The sequence below is a fragment of the Paramormyrops kingsleyae genome, chromosome 20 (genome assembly GCF_048594095.1).
Source record: "Paramormyrops kingsleyae isolate MSU_618 chromosome 20, PKINGS_0.4, whole genome shotgun sequence".
NCBI lineage: Eukaryota > Metazoa > Chordata > Actinopteri > Osteoglossiformes > Mormyridae > Paramormyrops > Paramormyrops kingsleyae.
The window spans coordinates 13,862,162-13,877,961 of NC_132816.1; the positions used below are offsets into that span (position 1 = coordinate 13,862,162).

At 39.6% G+C, this 15,800-nt stretch overlaps 2 protein-coding genes across 2 annotated transcripts; both read left to right on the forward strand.

The window, feature by feature from the left end:
* The first annotated feature begins 1,080 nt into the window (after positions 1-1,080).
* lgi1b (leucine-rich, glioma inactivated 1b) lies at positions 1,081-9,863 on the forward strand. The gene is made up of 8 exons (XM_023842385.2): positions 1,081-1,954; positions 2,228-2,299; positions 4,662-4,733; positions 4,816-4,887; positions 7,318-7,389; positions 7,640-7,809; positions 8,018-8,182; positions 8,425-9,863. The coding sequence occupies exons 1-8, from the start codon at positions 1,764-1,766 to the stop codon at positions 9,240-9,242; spliced, it is 1,632 nt and encodes a 543-aa protein (XP_023698153.1). The 5' UTR covers positions 1,081-1,763; the 3' UTR covers positions 9,243-9,863.
* A 216-nt stretch (positions 9,864-10,079) lies between these two features.
* On the forward strand, positions 10,080-14,375 carry slc35g1 (solute carrier family 35 member G1). The gene is made up of 3 exons (XM_023842348.2): positions 10,080-10,667; positions 12,105-12,285; positions 12,552-14,375. Exons 1-3 carry the CDS (start codon positions 10,355-10,357, stop codon positions 13,294-13,296), a joined length of 1,239 nt encoding a protein of 412 aa, XP_023698116.1. The 5' UTR covers positions 10,080-10,354; the 3' UTR covers positions 13,297-14,375.
* The last annotated feature ends 1,425 nt before the right edge of the window (positions 14,376-15,800 follow it).

The following is a 15,800-nucleotide window of genomic DNA, read 5'->3' on the forward strand; positions in this document are numbered from 1 at the left end:
TTCACTCATTTTATAACGCTGCCGAGCAGACAAATAGTACGTCGGCATAGGCGTCTGTATTTTATGAATATGTGAATATAGCAATAAATATTACAATATAATTATATAATGATGATCATATATCGTTTCACTGTTAGCATAATCGACGCACTGGTCGAATAAATGTGTTTGCACATTATTTTACATTGTCATTTAAATTACGTTTTTATTTACATAACGTTTTATTGGATTGATTGAACGCAGTACATTACATTCAATCCAGGTCTATAGTAGCAAATACTATATATTAAAATATATTTATTTAGGCTATATCAATATTCCAAGACTCCCAAGTCTAGTTTGACAACAATACTGTACGCTGTGTAACTCCGCCTTCCACAACGTACAGCCACACTTGCTAGCAGTTTTAGATATGGACTACTGCTTTCCTTTTCATCTTTAAATGAATTGCATGTTAGATTAAGAGGTCACTATTATTCAGCCAAGACAAGTGAGCAATTATCCAACAAATATTTATCCCATAAACTGTGCCAGACAAAAAAATATGCAGCATTGCATAGATTCCTTCTTTTTAGCCAAAGTCGAACAACAGGTTACTTATTCTGTTAAGTACTGTAACTGAACTGGCGTTCATTCAAAAGAAAAGAAGAATTCTCTGGCAATCATTCAAAACTGAAAGAACTTCACTGTTTTTCAAATTTTGGTCACTAAAAGCTATCCGGTAAATACAAAACACGCATCGTTAAATGGAATGTACATCTCCTTTATTTTTAAGGGACCATGGGCAGGTTGCATCCTGAAATAATAGATGACAATGAAAATTCACCTTCTAAAATCAGAATAAGTGACAATTTCAAAAGTCATATATAAAATATATGTCTATGTATATCTAAGTATACTACGAATTATTGAATTAATTAATTAATTATATAATATATAATTTATTATATACACACACACACACATATACTGTATATATATATATATATATATACACACACACACACACATGCATCATATATGCATACGTGTGTATTTGTGTGTGCGTGTGTGTGTGTGTGTGTGTCTCAGCCTGAGGAGATAGGGGTGATGCGTCATTATTGTTTGACACCACGACTCATAGATATATAAGCAGTCTACATCCGTTTCATTCGTAGTTATTCCCATATAAATGAAAACCTCTTGGATAGCAGTGATGCGAGATCCTCTCTAAGGAATATACACGAATCCATGTTTTTTGTCTAGCCAATAGCTGCGCGGATCATTATTTGAAAACGAGGAGGACTGTGAATATGTCACATTGGACGTAATTCGACATGAAATATTGTATTCTATTGATTAATTGATCAATCCGATGAAAATCAAAGAAATCAAACGCGTGTGCACTTCCAATTTCGGCTGCTGACCTACCTACACAGATAAGCCTTTATTCTCATCCAATGTGGTATTTGCTGTGGCCGCTGTTACAGGTTTTTTGAATACTGTTCTGTTTAGGTTTTGCGGATTGCCCGTCTCTGCGCCGCATTTGCAACACAACGACTCCCAGGACGAATTGCTTGGATTAACGCCTGCTAACCGAGGCTTTCAGTTCAGCTGAATTCATTATACGGCAGCGTCAGAAGCAAAGATACAAAAACAAAAAAGCAGGGTGCTGGTTTGGCATCAAAAAAATAAAATAACTGAAATAAATATTCGGAGCGGAGAAACCGGTTCATGTGCAGGATTATTCTACGAGCTGGTTACAACCATAGCGGTTCAAAAGGATGGGATATGCTAACAGAAGCTTCAAAAGATACACTTTTTGGCTTTGGATTGCCTCTGTACTGCTTATAGTAGAAACTAAGAGAGCGAAGCAACCCAGATGCCCACCGTCTTGTACATGCACCAAAGATAATGCCCTGTGTGAAAACATTAAATCCGTTCCTCGCAGCTTTCCTTCCGACGTCGTTTCATTGTAAGTTGTCTGAAATGCGCATGTAGCAGCCGCCGCTTTGTATGCAATATTACATGAACGCGTGCGAAAATAAGTATTCGTTATACATATTTTTTCTGTTTTCTTGCATGCTCGTGTTGTATACTGCGAGATTGTTTATATCTGCTTTATTTTCTACTATAACCATTTGATACGTTATTTGAGTACCACTGATGTGAATAACGCAGTTGACTAAACAGTTTTGTTCATAAAATAATGTTGCCTCATGTGAATTGGTACTTTCTTTTTTATAAGATCTTTTGTGAAATCTGGATTCAGCGAAATCCCAGAAGGAAGCTTCGTACACACTCCAGCTCTTCAGCTCCTGTGAGTCATTTTTTATTATTTTAAATGTTTAATTTAGTCTAATTTAGCACATGCTCTGCAGACAGCTAGTTCTCTGTTTTTAACTGATGATCGCCATATTTTAGCGGACAAAGCACGGACTCAGTAACTAGTCCTCCCGACCGTTTTAGACGGCTCTGTATTATCCTGGTTCTTAATGTTAACTCGAATTTGAAAGGGAGTATCTAAAGGTGTTAAAGGTATGCAATGCAGTCTGAAACTGTATATGCTACTTAAAAAAAGCAAAAAACACAGCTTATTTGAATTTCAGAGTACTTCGTTTTATAAGCCTTTCACACTGACCATAACATAATCATTTTATACAGCAACCTACTTAAACGGTCAAATAATAAAAATAATTTAAACAGTTCGATTTTTATCGGTTTACCACAATCACCAGGTAATCGATCTTTCCCAACATAAAACCGAAACCGGTTACAGTATAGAAAATGGCAATAAAAATATGAAAACAGCAATCCAAGGACGCATCTAATTTAGGGACTTCAAAGTGAGCAGTAGATTATGGTGTTGTCAAACAAAGACTGTTACGTTGGAGTTAGGATTTAATGTCTAATCGTGTTCTATCTGTGACTCACAAAAAAATAAATGTATTCTCTTCTGGCATTACGTTTCCATTAGATCAAATCATTCTAGATATTTTTATATTAAAAATAAATCCATGCACTTGGACAAATAAAGAATAACACTTAGAAACTTTGTGCGTGTCAGACAGAACCTTTTCATTCTTTTATATAGATTCTGTTACATGAATTTCAACTTTTCATGAACTGGTCCAGCCTTATTTTTGTCTGGACATAAAGAGGAACATATTACTGGAACCCTAACCAGTGTAGTGAAAATGATCGATTTGGTACATGGATGAATAGATGGGTGAAATATCGTTTGTGGAATGACTAAAAGAATATCAAGAATGTGAGATTGAAGGGGGGAAAGTTGGTCAGCGGTTGGATACATAAAATGTTATTGTTACAAAGCCTCATACATTCACATTGGGCAATGTGGCTCTTTCAAGTTAAAAATATATATTTTTTGACTGGAAAGAGGCCCGCTTAATTATTCACAGCTACCAGGACTGGGTAATATAATCTGATGTCTATAACTAATGAATTGAATACACGAACACAACGCAAAAAGCGGACTGGGGGAGAGTTACTGACCACGCCCATCTTAACCCGTCGGCCTTCCCTCATAGGGCTGTATTTATCATACCTAAGCGCAGGTGCATGCCTTGTGTTACGGTGCATCCCTGTCCTCTAACGCTTGGGAGCCAGTGATTGCATATTTTCAGTCTTTCCGACTACTCAAAAGCGAAACCATTCACTGGGTTAATGTAAATATTTAGCCTTCTTTATTAACCTCCTTAGAAAGAGATGTAAAATCTATCTGACAGGGATTTAGAAACGCCGTCATAGACTTGGATTTTATTGCACTTGGTATAGGATTAAAGTCCACTATGAACAACGCCCTCGGGCAGCATATTCTTATTAGTGCATTTTGCATGGTTTTTATTTGGTATTTCTTACACGCCCTGTATGAAGGAATATGGCAGTTTACCATGGACGTGATTGATTCAGCGTTACGCCGGGTTAGTGACTGCAGCAGTGTTACACTCCGCATATTCCGCTAGGTGGAGCCATCAGATGAGTAAGTCTTTGGCCATTTATGCGCAGAATCGCAATCTATTAATCGCTGATTTTTGGATGAGGCAGTCTGCATGTCTTATCCTCTGCTTTAACGACTTCCAAAGAAGTATGATTACAGGATGATATCTAAATAAATAAATTAGTGGAAAAAAATAACATTAGCGTAAACATAAAGACACATTAGAAATGTACAGAAACATTATGAGATCCTACTAGGAAAACTGTTCGGGCAGTTAATCTAAATGGATTGTGTTGCATTTATGGCATATAACCTCATCTGGTTTTCAAACACCTTTTGTTTGAAAACTAAAAATCTGCTAGTGACCAGAAGCATCGCCATTTCCTGACATGTTCATTCAGAAACTTGTGCTTTATCGGCGGTCAACAGAGCGATCACGTATTTGTATTGAGATGATTCATTCGTTTTCATTCACTGTGGAATTAATACAGTTTTTTTCTTACACTATGCAACTTTTTTTTCATCGTTGTGAGGACTATGAATATGACAACATGCACATTTGCATTTCTTGCACTTTTAGTATTATTAACAACATTTACATAAATTGGCCAAAAACCATAGGATAGAATTTGGTGTAGATTTGCATGTAATTTGTGTGGAATAGAAGGCAAACCTGTAGAAAATATCAGTGTTATTCAATACTATTTTTCTTCTGTTATAGATTGTTCACAGCCAACTCCTTCGATTCTATAAACGAAGATGCTTTCCTTGGCTTGCCCCATCTGGAATACTTGTGAGTGAACCGGCACTTCAGATTAAAAAGCAGCATGTTAAAAATGTGTTTCATCAACTTAACTGATGTTATTTTCTCCCAGGTTTATTGAAAACAACAAAATCAAATCCATATCACCTTTCGCTTTCAGGGGACTAAAGTCCTTAATACATTTGTAAGTATTTGATTTTCTTTCATTTTCAGTGTTAATATTTGTAACATTGCTATGGTGTAAATTGGCCCAGGACATATACTTTAAAGATCACAGCTGTTGTGAATATTCATTATGCATTTATAACCTTTTTTGGTTTCTTTGATGTGTTACTTTGCAGTTCAACCTTCCATATGAATACCTGTTTATTATTCTGAAATTTATATTTGCATATGATTTGTAGAAAGGAGTGTCAGTATTTATTATTAACAAATTGAGACATGGACCACAAAATGGAGAAATTCACCAGTGACGTGATAACAAAAAAACATCAGATGAGTCACTGGAGTCTTATGGAAGGTCTTCCCCACTGCATATCTTCCAGCTGACGGGCAACTGACAACTATCTCCTTTGTGTCTGCAGATTGGGCAACCCATTGAAATTTGCTTTCGCTCCAAGAATTTCGTTCTGCCTTCCTCTTTCTTCTCTTCTCTATTCGTTACTGTCGCTCGCGCATTGTCCCCACGAAAAGGCACCAGTGTGTCTGCCTTGCGTTTGTGTGCGGCAGAGCTGGGGGCACTAATGTTGACATGTGAGGCATTCTCAGCTGCTGCTGCTGAATGGGGGGACGCGCGTTAGCTCTGTTACACAACACGAGCACAGCTTGCGCCCGCTAGTCCCGACAGAAGGCGCCGTCAGAGCTGATATGGCTTAAATTAACACGCCGTTCTCTGAGGCCAAAAAAGCCTTACGGAGCAGACAGCCAATCAGAGACGGGGACCTCCCATTGAGACTAAGTGCTGTGTGCACCTCTCGGTAAACACAATGACGTCAGGGCATTATTAAAGGTTCCCGTTTTCGAGCAAACGCCGAACGCCCGCCGCACTCAGTGTCTGCAGTGCCGTTGGTCTGCCGGAGCGTGGCGGTGCCTCTTAGCAGCATTTGCGTCGATGTCTGTCAGTCTTCAGACACTGGCTGCCATTTTTAGACATTTTGCATCTACAAGGGCATTGTCTCCTCTGCAGAAGCGTTGTTGCTACAAAAAGCGTCGGCCTATCGACTGCTGGGATTCGGATTCATTCTCTGCTTTTCTGGGATGACTGCATGTTTTTAAATGCGAATCCCTGGAAGAGTGTTACAACATAACAAGCGAATGACCTTCACATTGGCTAATATATCAAACATATAATAGGTGTTTATTTTAGGAGTTTGATATATGTTATTGTACTCAGTATTATTGCCCTTTATCCTTTGCATTCAGAAGCTGACCTTTTCACTGATTAAATAGCTTTGTCAAGAAATGTTTTAGCTTCATACTTTCGATTCAAGGTCAGTCTAGTTACTCATTATCTATGCTCTGAAGTTTGGTTGTTTCAACTGTTTTACATCTGTAAGCCACTTTTCTCGTTTCTAGAAGAGAAAGCAGTACAATTTAAATAGTTCTTAGGGGAAAAAAAACTTCTTTTGCAAACTATTCTGGCTTGGGGACATCTGGGTATCCCCCAGAAGGAGATAGAAATTTGTAGACTTGGAACAAGAGCTCTAGTCTGACCTGCTTGGTATGCTACAGCCATAACCCTCAAAGTGGGTGGGTGGATGGATGGATGGATGGATGGAAATGATCCTGGGCTCTTCAAAATATATTTTAAAATGTGCCACGTGTATGGAAGTTCTCTCTGTTTTTGAGATTTCTGAGAGTAATCCTTCCCTACGTTCAAAGTTCAGGGAAATAACATCTTTAAAATGTCCCTTTTTCGGTTGGAGCGCCTTGTGATGGACTGGAGTTCCATCCAGGGAGTGTGCTTTGGTTCCTAGGATAGACTCCAGACTCTGTGATCCCGCATTTGATAGATGATTATGGAAAATGAACGGATTAAAAAAAAAAAAAAACATGCATTCGTAATCGTTCATTACAGACAATTTCCATTCGTCTGAATGGATGAATTACTTCTTTTGGCTTTGACTGTTTTTGGACAACAGTTGCGTTATTTCATAATGGAGGAGCACCAGTTTATGAAATGATTTATGTGATCCATAAACACAGTAAGGAACACTAAAGCTGAAGAGGCAAAATATAAAAATACACACGCTATTGCCGTGATGTGTCTCAGTGTAGGAACGACAGTGCTGGCTGATGGCCACCAGGTGTCAGGCCGAAATCGAAATGTTCACACTGAAATATGTTCTCCGGGGAGTGCTCCAGTACTGTTAGTATTCATAGGATTTGGGGCATGTCTGTATGAACTCAGATTGTTTGTTTGCATTCTGTTACTAAGCAGTGATTTATATTACTTTTTTTGTACATATAAATCACTGTAAAATCAACCAGTCTTCGAAGCTAAGTTCCCATTACAAAAAATACAGTGTGGTGTGGCAATATTATCGTGCCCAGGAAATGAATAGGACGTCTCATACCAAATATACACTAATAATGAATCTCCTGCTGTTATTAGGAGCTTGGCCTACAACAACCTACAGACTTTGCCCAGAGATGTTTTCAAGGGAATGGAAGCTTTAACAAAAGTGTAGGTATTTTTAAATTCTTTATTGATCATATGAACTAGGCGTAAGGGTTTTTTGCTGACCTTTCACCATATTTCATATCTCATTTTATCCTAACATTCTGGTTCATAACATTCATTTCCTTCCTAGGGACTGGACTTGTGAACATGCTTATCAAAACTGTGTTTATATATATATATATGTGTGTGTGTGCATATATTTTTGTGTGTTTGTGTGTTTATGTATTTTTCTATATAATTTTTTTCCACACAGTGATCTTCGGGGCAACACCTTCAACTGTGACTGTAAACTCAAATGGCTGGTGGAATGGATTTACCACACAAACGCTACCGTGGACCAGATCTATTGTGCCAGTCCTCCACTCTACCAGGGCAAAAAAATAAACGATCTAGCGCCGCAGTCATTTGACTGCATAACAGCAGGTGATTTGCATGATGACTTTTGCTTTTTATCATAATTGTCAGGTCAGCTCTGTGTCACCTACGGAAATGCTAGAAATGCTTAGAGCTGATGTGCAAACTATATTTCTTCATGCATTCAGGGATGGAAAGTAAGCTTGACCTGAAGCGAGCAATTTTTATGAAAATTTTTTTTTTTCTAAACCTGATTCTGTCTTTTCTTGTCTTTCAGAATTTGCTGCTTATCAGTCTCTTAAATTTGAGTCAATTTCAGTGGAATCGTTTTCTCTTGCCAGTGACCAGTATGTCGTTTTTGCCCAGCCTTTTACTGGAAAATGTAGCTTTCTGGAGTGGGATCATGTTGAAATGGTGTTCCGAAATTACGATAACATCGAAAGTGAGTATGGGTTTATCAGTTTTGGAGGGAAAAATGGGATAAAACTAGTTAACTATTTCTACCACTAGGTGGAACTGTTTCTCCAGAATTGTTTTTAACAGCAGGAAATACATGGCTAGTTAAATTTAACTGCTTTTGAACTTTGTCATAGTGTAAGTTGTTTTGATGGTGATTTTGGTTGCCTTCATGTTTCCATCAGCAGGTTATATTTTATACATTCTGATGTTCATTGGTTTTTGTAGGCACTTCCACTGTGGTCTGCAAACCTCTGGTGATGAATAACCAGCTGTTTATTATAGTCGCCCAGCTCTTCGGAGGGTCTCACATTTACAAGCGGGACACCTCCGCTAACAAGTTCATCAAGATACAAGATATCGATATTCTGAAAATAAGGAAGCCCAACGACGTGGAGACGTTCCGAATCGACGGCGAGTCCTTCTTCGTCATCGCCGACAGCTCGAAAGCGGGCACGACGACCGTGTATAAGTGGAACGGCAACGGCTTCTATTCCCACCAGTCCCTTCACCCGTGGTACCGCGACACCGACGTGGAGTACCTGGAGATCGCGGGCAAACCCCACCTTATCCTGTCCAGCAGCTCGCAGAGGCCTGTGATTTACCAGTGGAGCAAAAGTCAGAAGCTGTTTGACCGACGCACTGACATTCCCGAGATGGAGGACGTATATGCTGTCAAGCATTTCAAAGTGAAGACCGAGCTCTATATCTGTCTGACTAGATTCATCGGAGACTCCAAAGTCATGAGATGGGACGGTGCCATGTTCACGGAGATTCAAACCATGCCCTCGCGGGGCTCGATGGTGTTCCAGCCTTTTTCGGTCGACAGTTGGCATTACGCCATCCTTGGAAGCGATTATTCCCTAACCCAGGTTTATCGCTACGATCTAAAGAAAGGCCAGTTCGTCCACGTCCAAGAACTCAACATCCAGGCGCCGCGAGCATTCTCCCTCGTGTCCATTGACAACCGTGAGTTTCTGCTGGCTTCCAGTTTTAAAGGGAAAACTCAGATTTATGAGCATCTGATGATTGACTTGAGTAATTGAAAGTTGCAGGCAAGGTGCGGGTTGGAAACAGCGGTAGTTTTAAATTCTTTGGATGGAAATGGACTTCTGGTTGGACTAAGTGCATGATAAAATCCACTAATAATACTTCCAGATGAATCCCTTGCTAGAACTATCCATCTTTTTTGTTATCAACCATTGTAGAGTAGCTTTTGAACCCTTTTTTAAAAAAAAAAAAAACAAAAGCCATTGTTAGCTTATCCTTTGCAACTGTAAGCCGTACGTACCTGTGCAATCACAGCAGTTACAAACGAAATGTACTTTTTAATCTATTTATTAACCTGTTTAGAAGAGAGAAAAACAACCTGCCAAATAAAATGTTTACATTTTTCTGTCTTTACAGTTGTAAGCAAAATAATTTATAAATTAAGCTTTTGTAGATAAAAGAGGGACCATGCCAGTGAGAAATGTTTCATATGGAGTTTTAAAACCACGTTTGTAATTTTAAGAATTGAACACATTGGAATGCAAGCTTAGATTTTGTTGTTGTGTGTTGTTGTTCATGTTGTTGTGTATATGTGGGAGGGGGATCTTACCAAGTTTTATTTTTTTGTTGCTTGTTTGTATTAACTGTATAGTACTAATAAAGAAAATTTAAATGCAGTTTTACTTCCTCCTTTTTTCTTTTTGAAGTGCATATAATTGTAAGCACTGTTATATAATGTCAGCTTTATGGTAGATGTATTCATAAATCAATGTACTATTGAAATATATATGTTACCGTAAGCAATATATAATTAGCTGGAGTATATTTAATGGTATGATTGATACGATGTGTATTTATTTATTTGTTTGCTTATTTATTTGTGTAGTCACGTTATTTTTCTCAGGACAAAGTACTTTTCCATCCCATGCACTTCTGTTAAACTGTATAATAGCATTTAGGGTGTTTTGATCATCGGGGGGAAAAACTAAGTGCTACGTCATAGTTGCCCTACCGGCGTCATACTCTCCCCCTAGCGGTAGACTTAGTTAACACGCCTAGTGACAAAGCTACATGGGTTACTTATTAACGTTAACCCAGGTTCATTGCTCATCGGGGAACCTGCGAAGCAAGATACTTACAGGCCATGCTGACCTGTTGCATGTGAAAAATGGAAGTTGTCAGCAAAGGAACGGCCAGTGCGGATGACGGGGACGGGGTTTTCTCCATCAGTCCCAATGAAGAAGAAGATGTTAGGGTTCAGGTTTCGCACACGGCTGCCGGAGAGGAAGAACTCGCGGCTGAAATAATAATTCTCCCAGACCGCAAGTCCCATGTGTCAAGTGATGGGGATGCAGCACGGGCTTTCCTGGATCACCCAAAATCAGAAGTTAGCTCCGCAAAACTATGCCATCGCTTCAAGTATTGCGGGAACGAAAGTGATCCCGAAGCGGCGGACACAAGAGGAAGTTTAGTCTCGGAAGGTACAGCTGTCACCCCACTTGTTAAAGACACGGCACTACACGAGTGAAACGCGGCTCGATGACACGCCGCCATCGCCCTTTCACTTTAAATAGACGCACTGCCTATGCGCCCGGAAAACTCTCCGGGAGAGATCGCACCGACAAAAACGTTTTAAAAAGAAGGTGGCTGTAATCCAAGCCGGCGACCTTTCTGCTGAAGCGCACGTTATGTAACATTAGAAAGACGAATTATATATCTATGGCTAATTCATTGTGTTCAAGGCGGTTGTTTTTAATGTAAGGAACAAGTTTTTCGGTGCAATATCTTATGAAACTCGAAAGTTCCTGTGTGCTCCTGAACTTTCCGCTCAAGCTTTAAATATTAATAATGATATTAACGTCATCTGTGACTATACCTTGGGATGACTGTGCATTTTCTGGTTTCACTGGGAAGTGTCCATTTGTTATAAGGGTTAATGGTATTATTTATACCAGTTTAACTGCCATGGAAGTCTATCTCTTGAAGATTTGTATAAGTATAATGTATAGTTTTGAAAATGTTATTGGTCTTACGGTTAACAATAATTCAAAATTATATTTATTGTTTTCTAAACAGGGACACTTTTTGCGAACATTACTCGTTGTTCTTCGTTGGCTGGTAGGCTTATAAATATTAGTATTAATACCAAATATTAACGCTGGTATATTTGGCAGCGAAAAAACAACCATGAGATACATGACTAAATAACGAAACTAATCGGCTGTTGTCTGTTCATATGGAATGGCTCGGGGACGTTAACTTAAGCGATTAAAATTCTTCACTGTAAATTTTACCGAGATTAACTCCTGTAATTTTCCCCTCATCTTTTAGCCTGCCGGTAGGTATGCGCTGGATTTGCACACTGAACAATGAAAAAAAAACTGCCTAATAAGAGTTTCATAATCTCAAAACTGACGGAAGTGTGTTGTATTCCAGGCCCCATGTTGAATGAGCTCAGTCCACTTCGAGGTGGAAAATTGGCACAAATTGACACTTTTCAATATGTGCCAGTTTTGGCCTAAGTCATCATGGTCAGAGCCGGCATAGAGTGTGAAATGACCACTATCACCAGCAGGTACTAAATTTGCGCAGTGTGCAGATTTAAAAATATGGGATTAAAAAATTGTAATGACGGACCGTTGTTTGACAAGAGCCTTGGACACAAAACGCTTGTATCTTGAACAGCCTTTAAACATATTACACTACCCACTGAAGTCTTGGATACGAAAAGTAATGAAATTGGACAGACAGACAGACAGAGATAAATTGTAACAAAAGTTTAAACGTGGGTCAAGCTTTTGTCTGCTGCATCAGATGAAAAGTTTTAACTAATTGCTAACATTTAAACACTAGCCAAATGCACAATGAGAAAACAAGTCAGCTGCCAGTTGCTGATGACTGCCCTGCCCTTTTTCCAGCCCCAGGAAAGCGGAGAGGCTGCCCAGGCCTTGGTCTGTTTTACGCTCTGCTGGCGTCCACTTTCTTCTCCATTGTAGCTCTCCTGGTGAAGAAAGTGGAGGGAGTTCATGCTGTGGAAATCAGCGCCATCCGCTGCTTTTTCCAAATGACATTTGTTCTGCCAGCACTGATTTATTATAAGTAAGTTCCAGCACTCTTAATAGCTTTCTGTCATGTTAATTTGTCACTGAGTGGAGAAGATGCAACATTTTTTATTTTTGCTAGAACTAATCTTTTCTAAACTGTTGAAGAAACTATACAGGACTTAAAACATTTTGGGTATGTTATAAATAATTTCTTTCTTTTGTTTTCTCTATTAACATGCTTGCGCAGTGAAATTATGTCTGGCTTATACTGTTTAATGTGGTATAGACTTCATGCGCTGGGTTCTAATCTCGTCCACACAGAACCGGCTTCCTAGGACCAAGAGGACAACGGATCTTCCTGTTTCTGAGAGGGATCCTTGGGTCTAATGCCATGATCCTCTTATATTATGCCGTGCAGCAGATGCCACTAGCTGACGCGACCGTCATCGTCTTCAGCAATCCGGTCTTCACCACCGTGCTGGCCTGGATCTTCCTCAAGGAGAAGTGTACAATCTGGGATTTTGTTTTCACCATTTTTACACTGACGGGGGTCATACTAATCGCCAGACCTCCGTTCCTCTTCGGATCAGATGCTTCCGGAATCGAGGGAGAATACACAAACCACATCAAGGGCACCATTGCAGCCTTTATGTCTGCAGCTGGGGCAGCCTGTACTTTAGTGGTGCTCAGGAAGATGGGTAAAAACGTGCACTATTACCTATCTGTGTGGTATTACGCAGTCATTGGTCTCATCGAATGTCTCATCGCGTTATTCGTCATAGATGAGTGGACTGTACCATTCTGTGGGTGGGACAGGTGGATCCTGATGGCGATAGGAGTCCTCGGAATCGCTGGGCAGACATTTCTCACCAAAGCGCTGCAAATTGAAAAAGCAGGACCCGTTGCCCTGATGAGGACGATAGACGTAGTGCTGGCCTTCTTCTTCCAGTTCACCTTTCTTGGCCGCAGTCCAACGTGGTTGAGCTTGGGCGGCGCACTGTGCGTGATAAGCAGCACTACCGGGGTGGCCGTGAAGAAATGGTACAGCAGCACCAGGAAGCACTGACTGAGCAGCCACTGTGCCCAGTGAGAGACGCCTACACTTAAACACTGTACTCCTTCAGCACTGGAAATATTATTCATAATATTCAGCTTTTATAACTTACACAATTTTCCAAATGTTGGTCAGGGGCACAAGGGCGAGTCTGGTGTCTGGTGTCTGGCTTAGGGCACAAAGCTGGGGCACTCCCTGGACGGGATGCCAGCCCATCACTGGGCATATACTTACGGCCACACTCCTATGCTATGGGCAATTCAGAGACACCAGTTAGCCAAACGGACTTGTACATGGAGGAAACGCACATTTCATCCAGAGGGCATGCAAACTCCACACACACAGAGCAGAAGCAACATGCTTGATTCCATTATATATGTGATTTTATTAATCCTCCCTTTACAAACACACACTTTCCCAAATCTTTATACTGTACTGTAGTTTTTCTGTTTATTTACACAGGACATTTCCTGGCACTACCAAGTAGAAAATTAGATACTGTATTTTATTTTAAATGGCACTGGGTATATATCAATATAATACTGCCAAGAATCAAATGTTTATCTAATTGCTGGACTACAAAGCTATAAACCAAGAATTGCTTTTCAATGGAATGTAACAGACATATTCTGGCTCATTTTAATGCTATCCATCCATCCATCCATCTTCTGTACTCGCTTACCCTACTCAGGGTCACAGGGTTGCACATTAAGTCATGCGAGACCAAAGTAACGAAAGAAATAAAAGTTTTAAAAAACCCTCATGATCAGGGGAGGGTTTTCCGGAACCTTAACACTACTGTATGTCGTTCCTAAGTTCTATGTTAAAAGATAGAACTTAAGAATGACGTATCGACGTATCGTTAAGGAGGCTTGGGGAAATTCACCCCAGCACAGTGGAATCTACTGCACCCTTAGTATTGTAGCAAAACAATACTGTGCCTCAAATGACACTTGTTACTGTAAAGCATGCTTTCACCTTATGATAATTAACTTTACTGAGCATAATTGCACTCAATATTGTCTTATGTGATGCAGTGTATACTGTTGTTCGTGGTCTAGTTTCAAGTAATAAAGATGACTGAAAACCCAGATCTGTGAAACAGTTGCTTTAAGGGTTGTGACTTGTGTATTACGTGTTTCGAATTATTAACATAAATGCGTGGTACAATTTATGATTATTTGTATTGTTATATAATTTATAATACATGGATAATTAGGTGAAGATTACAATGTACATTTCATATTTTTAGGTGCAGAGAGTGCTGTTATTCTAAACGATGGTAAATGGTTTGAAATAAGAGATTATCTATTCTTCATTCACACAGTTACCCTCTGACCATGGACAGATATTCCTGCTCAGTCTGTACTTTCACCTCTTGTTCCATTGATTCGTTCTGCAAATACTACAGAGCAGAATTTAATAATGTCAATGTTCATGGGACTGAACACAAAAACTATTGTGGTATTCTGGAGGAGTTACTAAGGTAACTATGATACGTAACCTTTGCATTTAGCACTTAACAATTCACTCTATTGTTGTTCCGGTGGATTGTGTGGATTATGAATATGCCACATAAACATTTAAAATACAAAAGAAAAGAGAACACATATTTAATTTCCCAGGTTTTGTATTTTTCTAGCTATGTTTTAGAATTTGAGACAAACTGATCAAGTATGTCCATGATTGTACTACATATACAGAAATTATTTGAAATGTTTTAGTCTTTCAAATTAAAAATTCCCATCACTGTAACACTCATTGTTGTGCCTGTGATTACATATACTTTTTATATTATGTTTCTTGAAGGTGGCTTTGGAGGTAAACCAATATGCCTCAAAACCTTGGGGCAATATACAATACGCTTACAAATAAAGTCTTTATAAGGAGCCCTATTATGGGGTAACTTTATTGGGAAAAACAAAGTTGCCCTTTCTTTGCACAATACGCCAGGCATCCAGAGATGTGTGTAACCCTTTACTGGACTAAAAACTGCTCCTCAGTCATTGTCTCCATCCCTGTCCACTACCTGTAGACTGCGGTCCTGACTTACATGTGTACTGACACAGTGCGGTGGTGCAGACCACCTAGAGGCTAACAGCCTCTGTGTTCCTTCACGTCTCTGTCAATGCTGGCTTGCGCTGTACCTGCGCCAAAGAGGTCGCAGCAGCGCCGAAGAGTAAGTGCCTACTGTTCTCCCTGCTCCCCCATGTAATTAAACCAGGGTTTTTTTCTCAGACCTGGTAACTCTAAATACTAGCCTACAGTCCCCAGATGGAATAAAATGAGGCAGGAAGTTCTAAAATTTCTCTTCTTTTGTTAGGTGGTTCACCCTCCACAAATGTCCCTTTTTAAATGACCCAAACGACAGGTCTGATTGGATTGAGAGGCAAGCCAAAAGCTGCTTATTGGTCTCTCAAATTTCCGTTTATTGCAGACAGACAAACCGTGACGAGGCAGTAGTAGGCCTGCCTTAACATTCGGAAATGTACAGTACACAACAAGTGATACATTGC

What these genes read in the sequence shown, in the direction of transcription:
- lgi1b (XM_023842385.2), top strand. Translation starts at nt 1,764, where the DNA reads ATGGGATATGCTAACAGAAGCTTCAAAAGATACACTTTTTGGCTTTGG. An exon ending in CCTTCCGACGTCGTTTCATT is followed by an intron (nt 1,955 to 2,227) that starts GTAAGTTGTCTG and finishes CTTTTTTATAAG; the next exon opens with ATCTTTTGTGAAATCTGGAT. An exon ending in ACTCCAGCTCTTCAGCTCCT is followed by an intron (nt 2,300 to 4,661) that starts GTGAGTCATTTT and finishes CTTCTGTTATAG; the next exon opens with ATTGTTCACAGCCAACTCCT.
- slc35g1 (XM_023842348.2), top strand. Translation starts at nt 10,355, where the DNA reads ATGGAAGTTGTCAGCAAAGGAACGGCCAGTGCGGATGACGGGGACGGG. An exon ending in AGGAAGTTTAGTCTCGGAAG is followed by an intron (nt 10,668 to 12,104) that starts GTACAGCTGTCA and finishes CCCTTTTTCCAG; the next exon opens with CCCCAGGAAAGCGGAGAGGC. An exon ending in CCAGCACTGATTTATTATAA is followed by an intron (nt 12,286 to 12,551) that starts GTAAGTTCCAGC and finishes TCGTCCACACAG; the next exon opens with AACCGGCTTCCTAGGACCAA.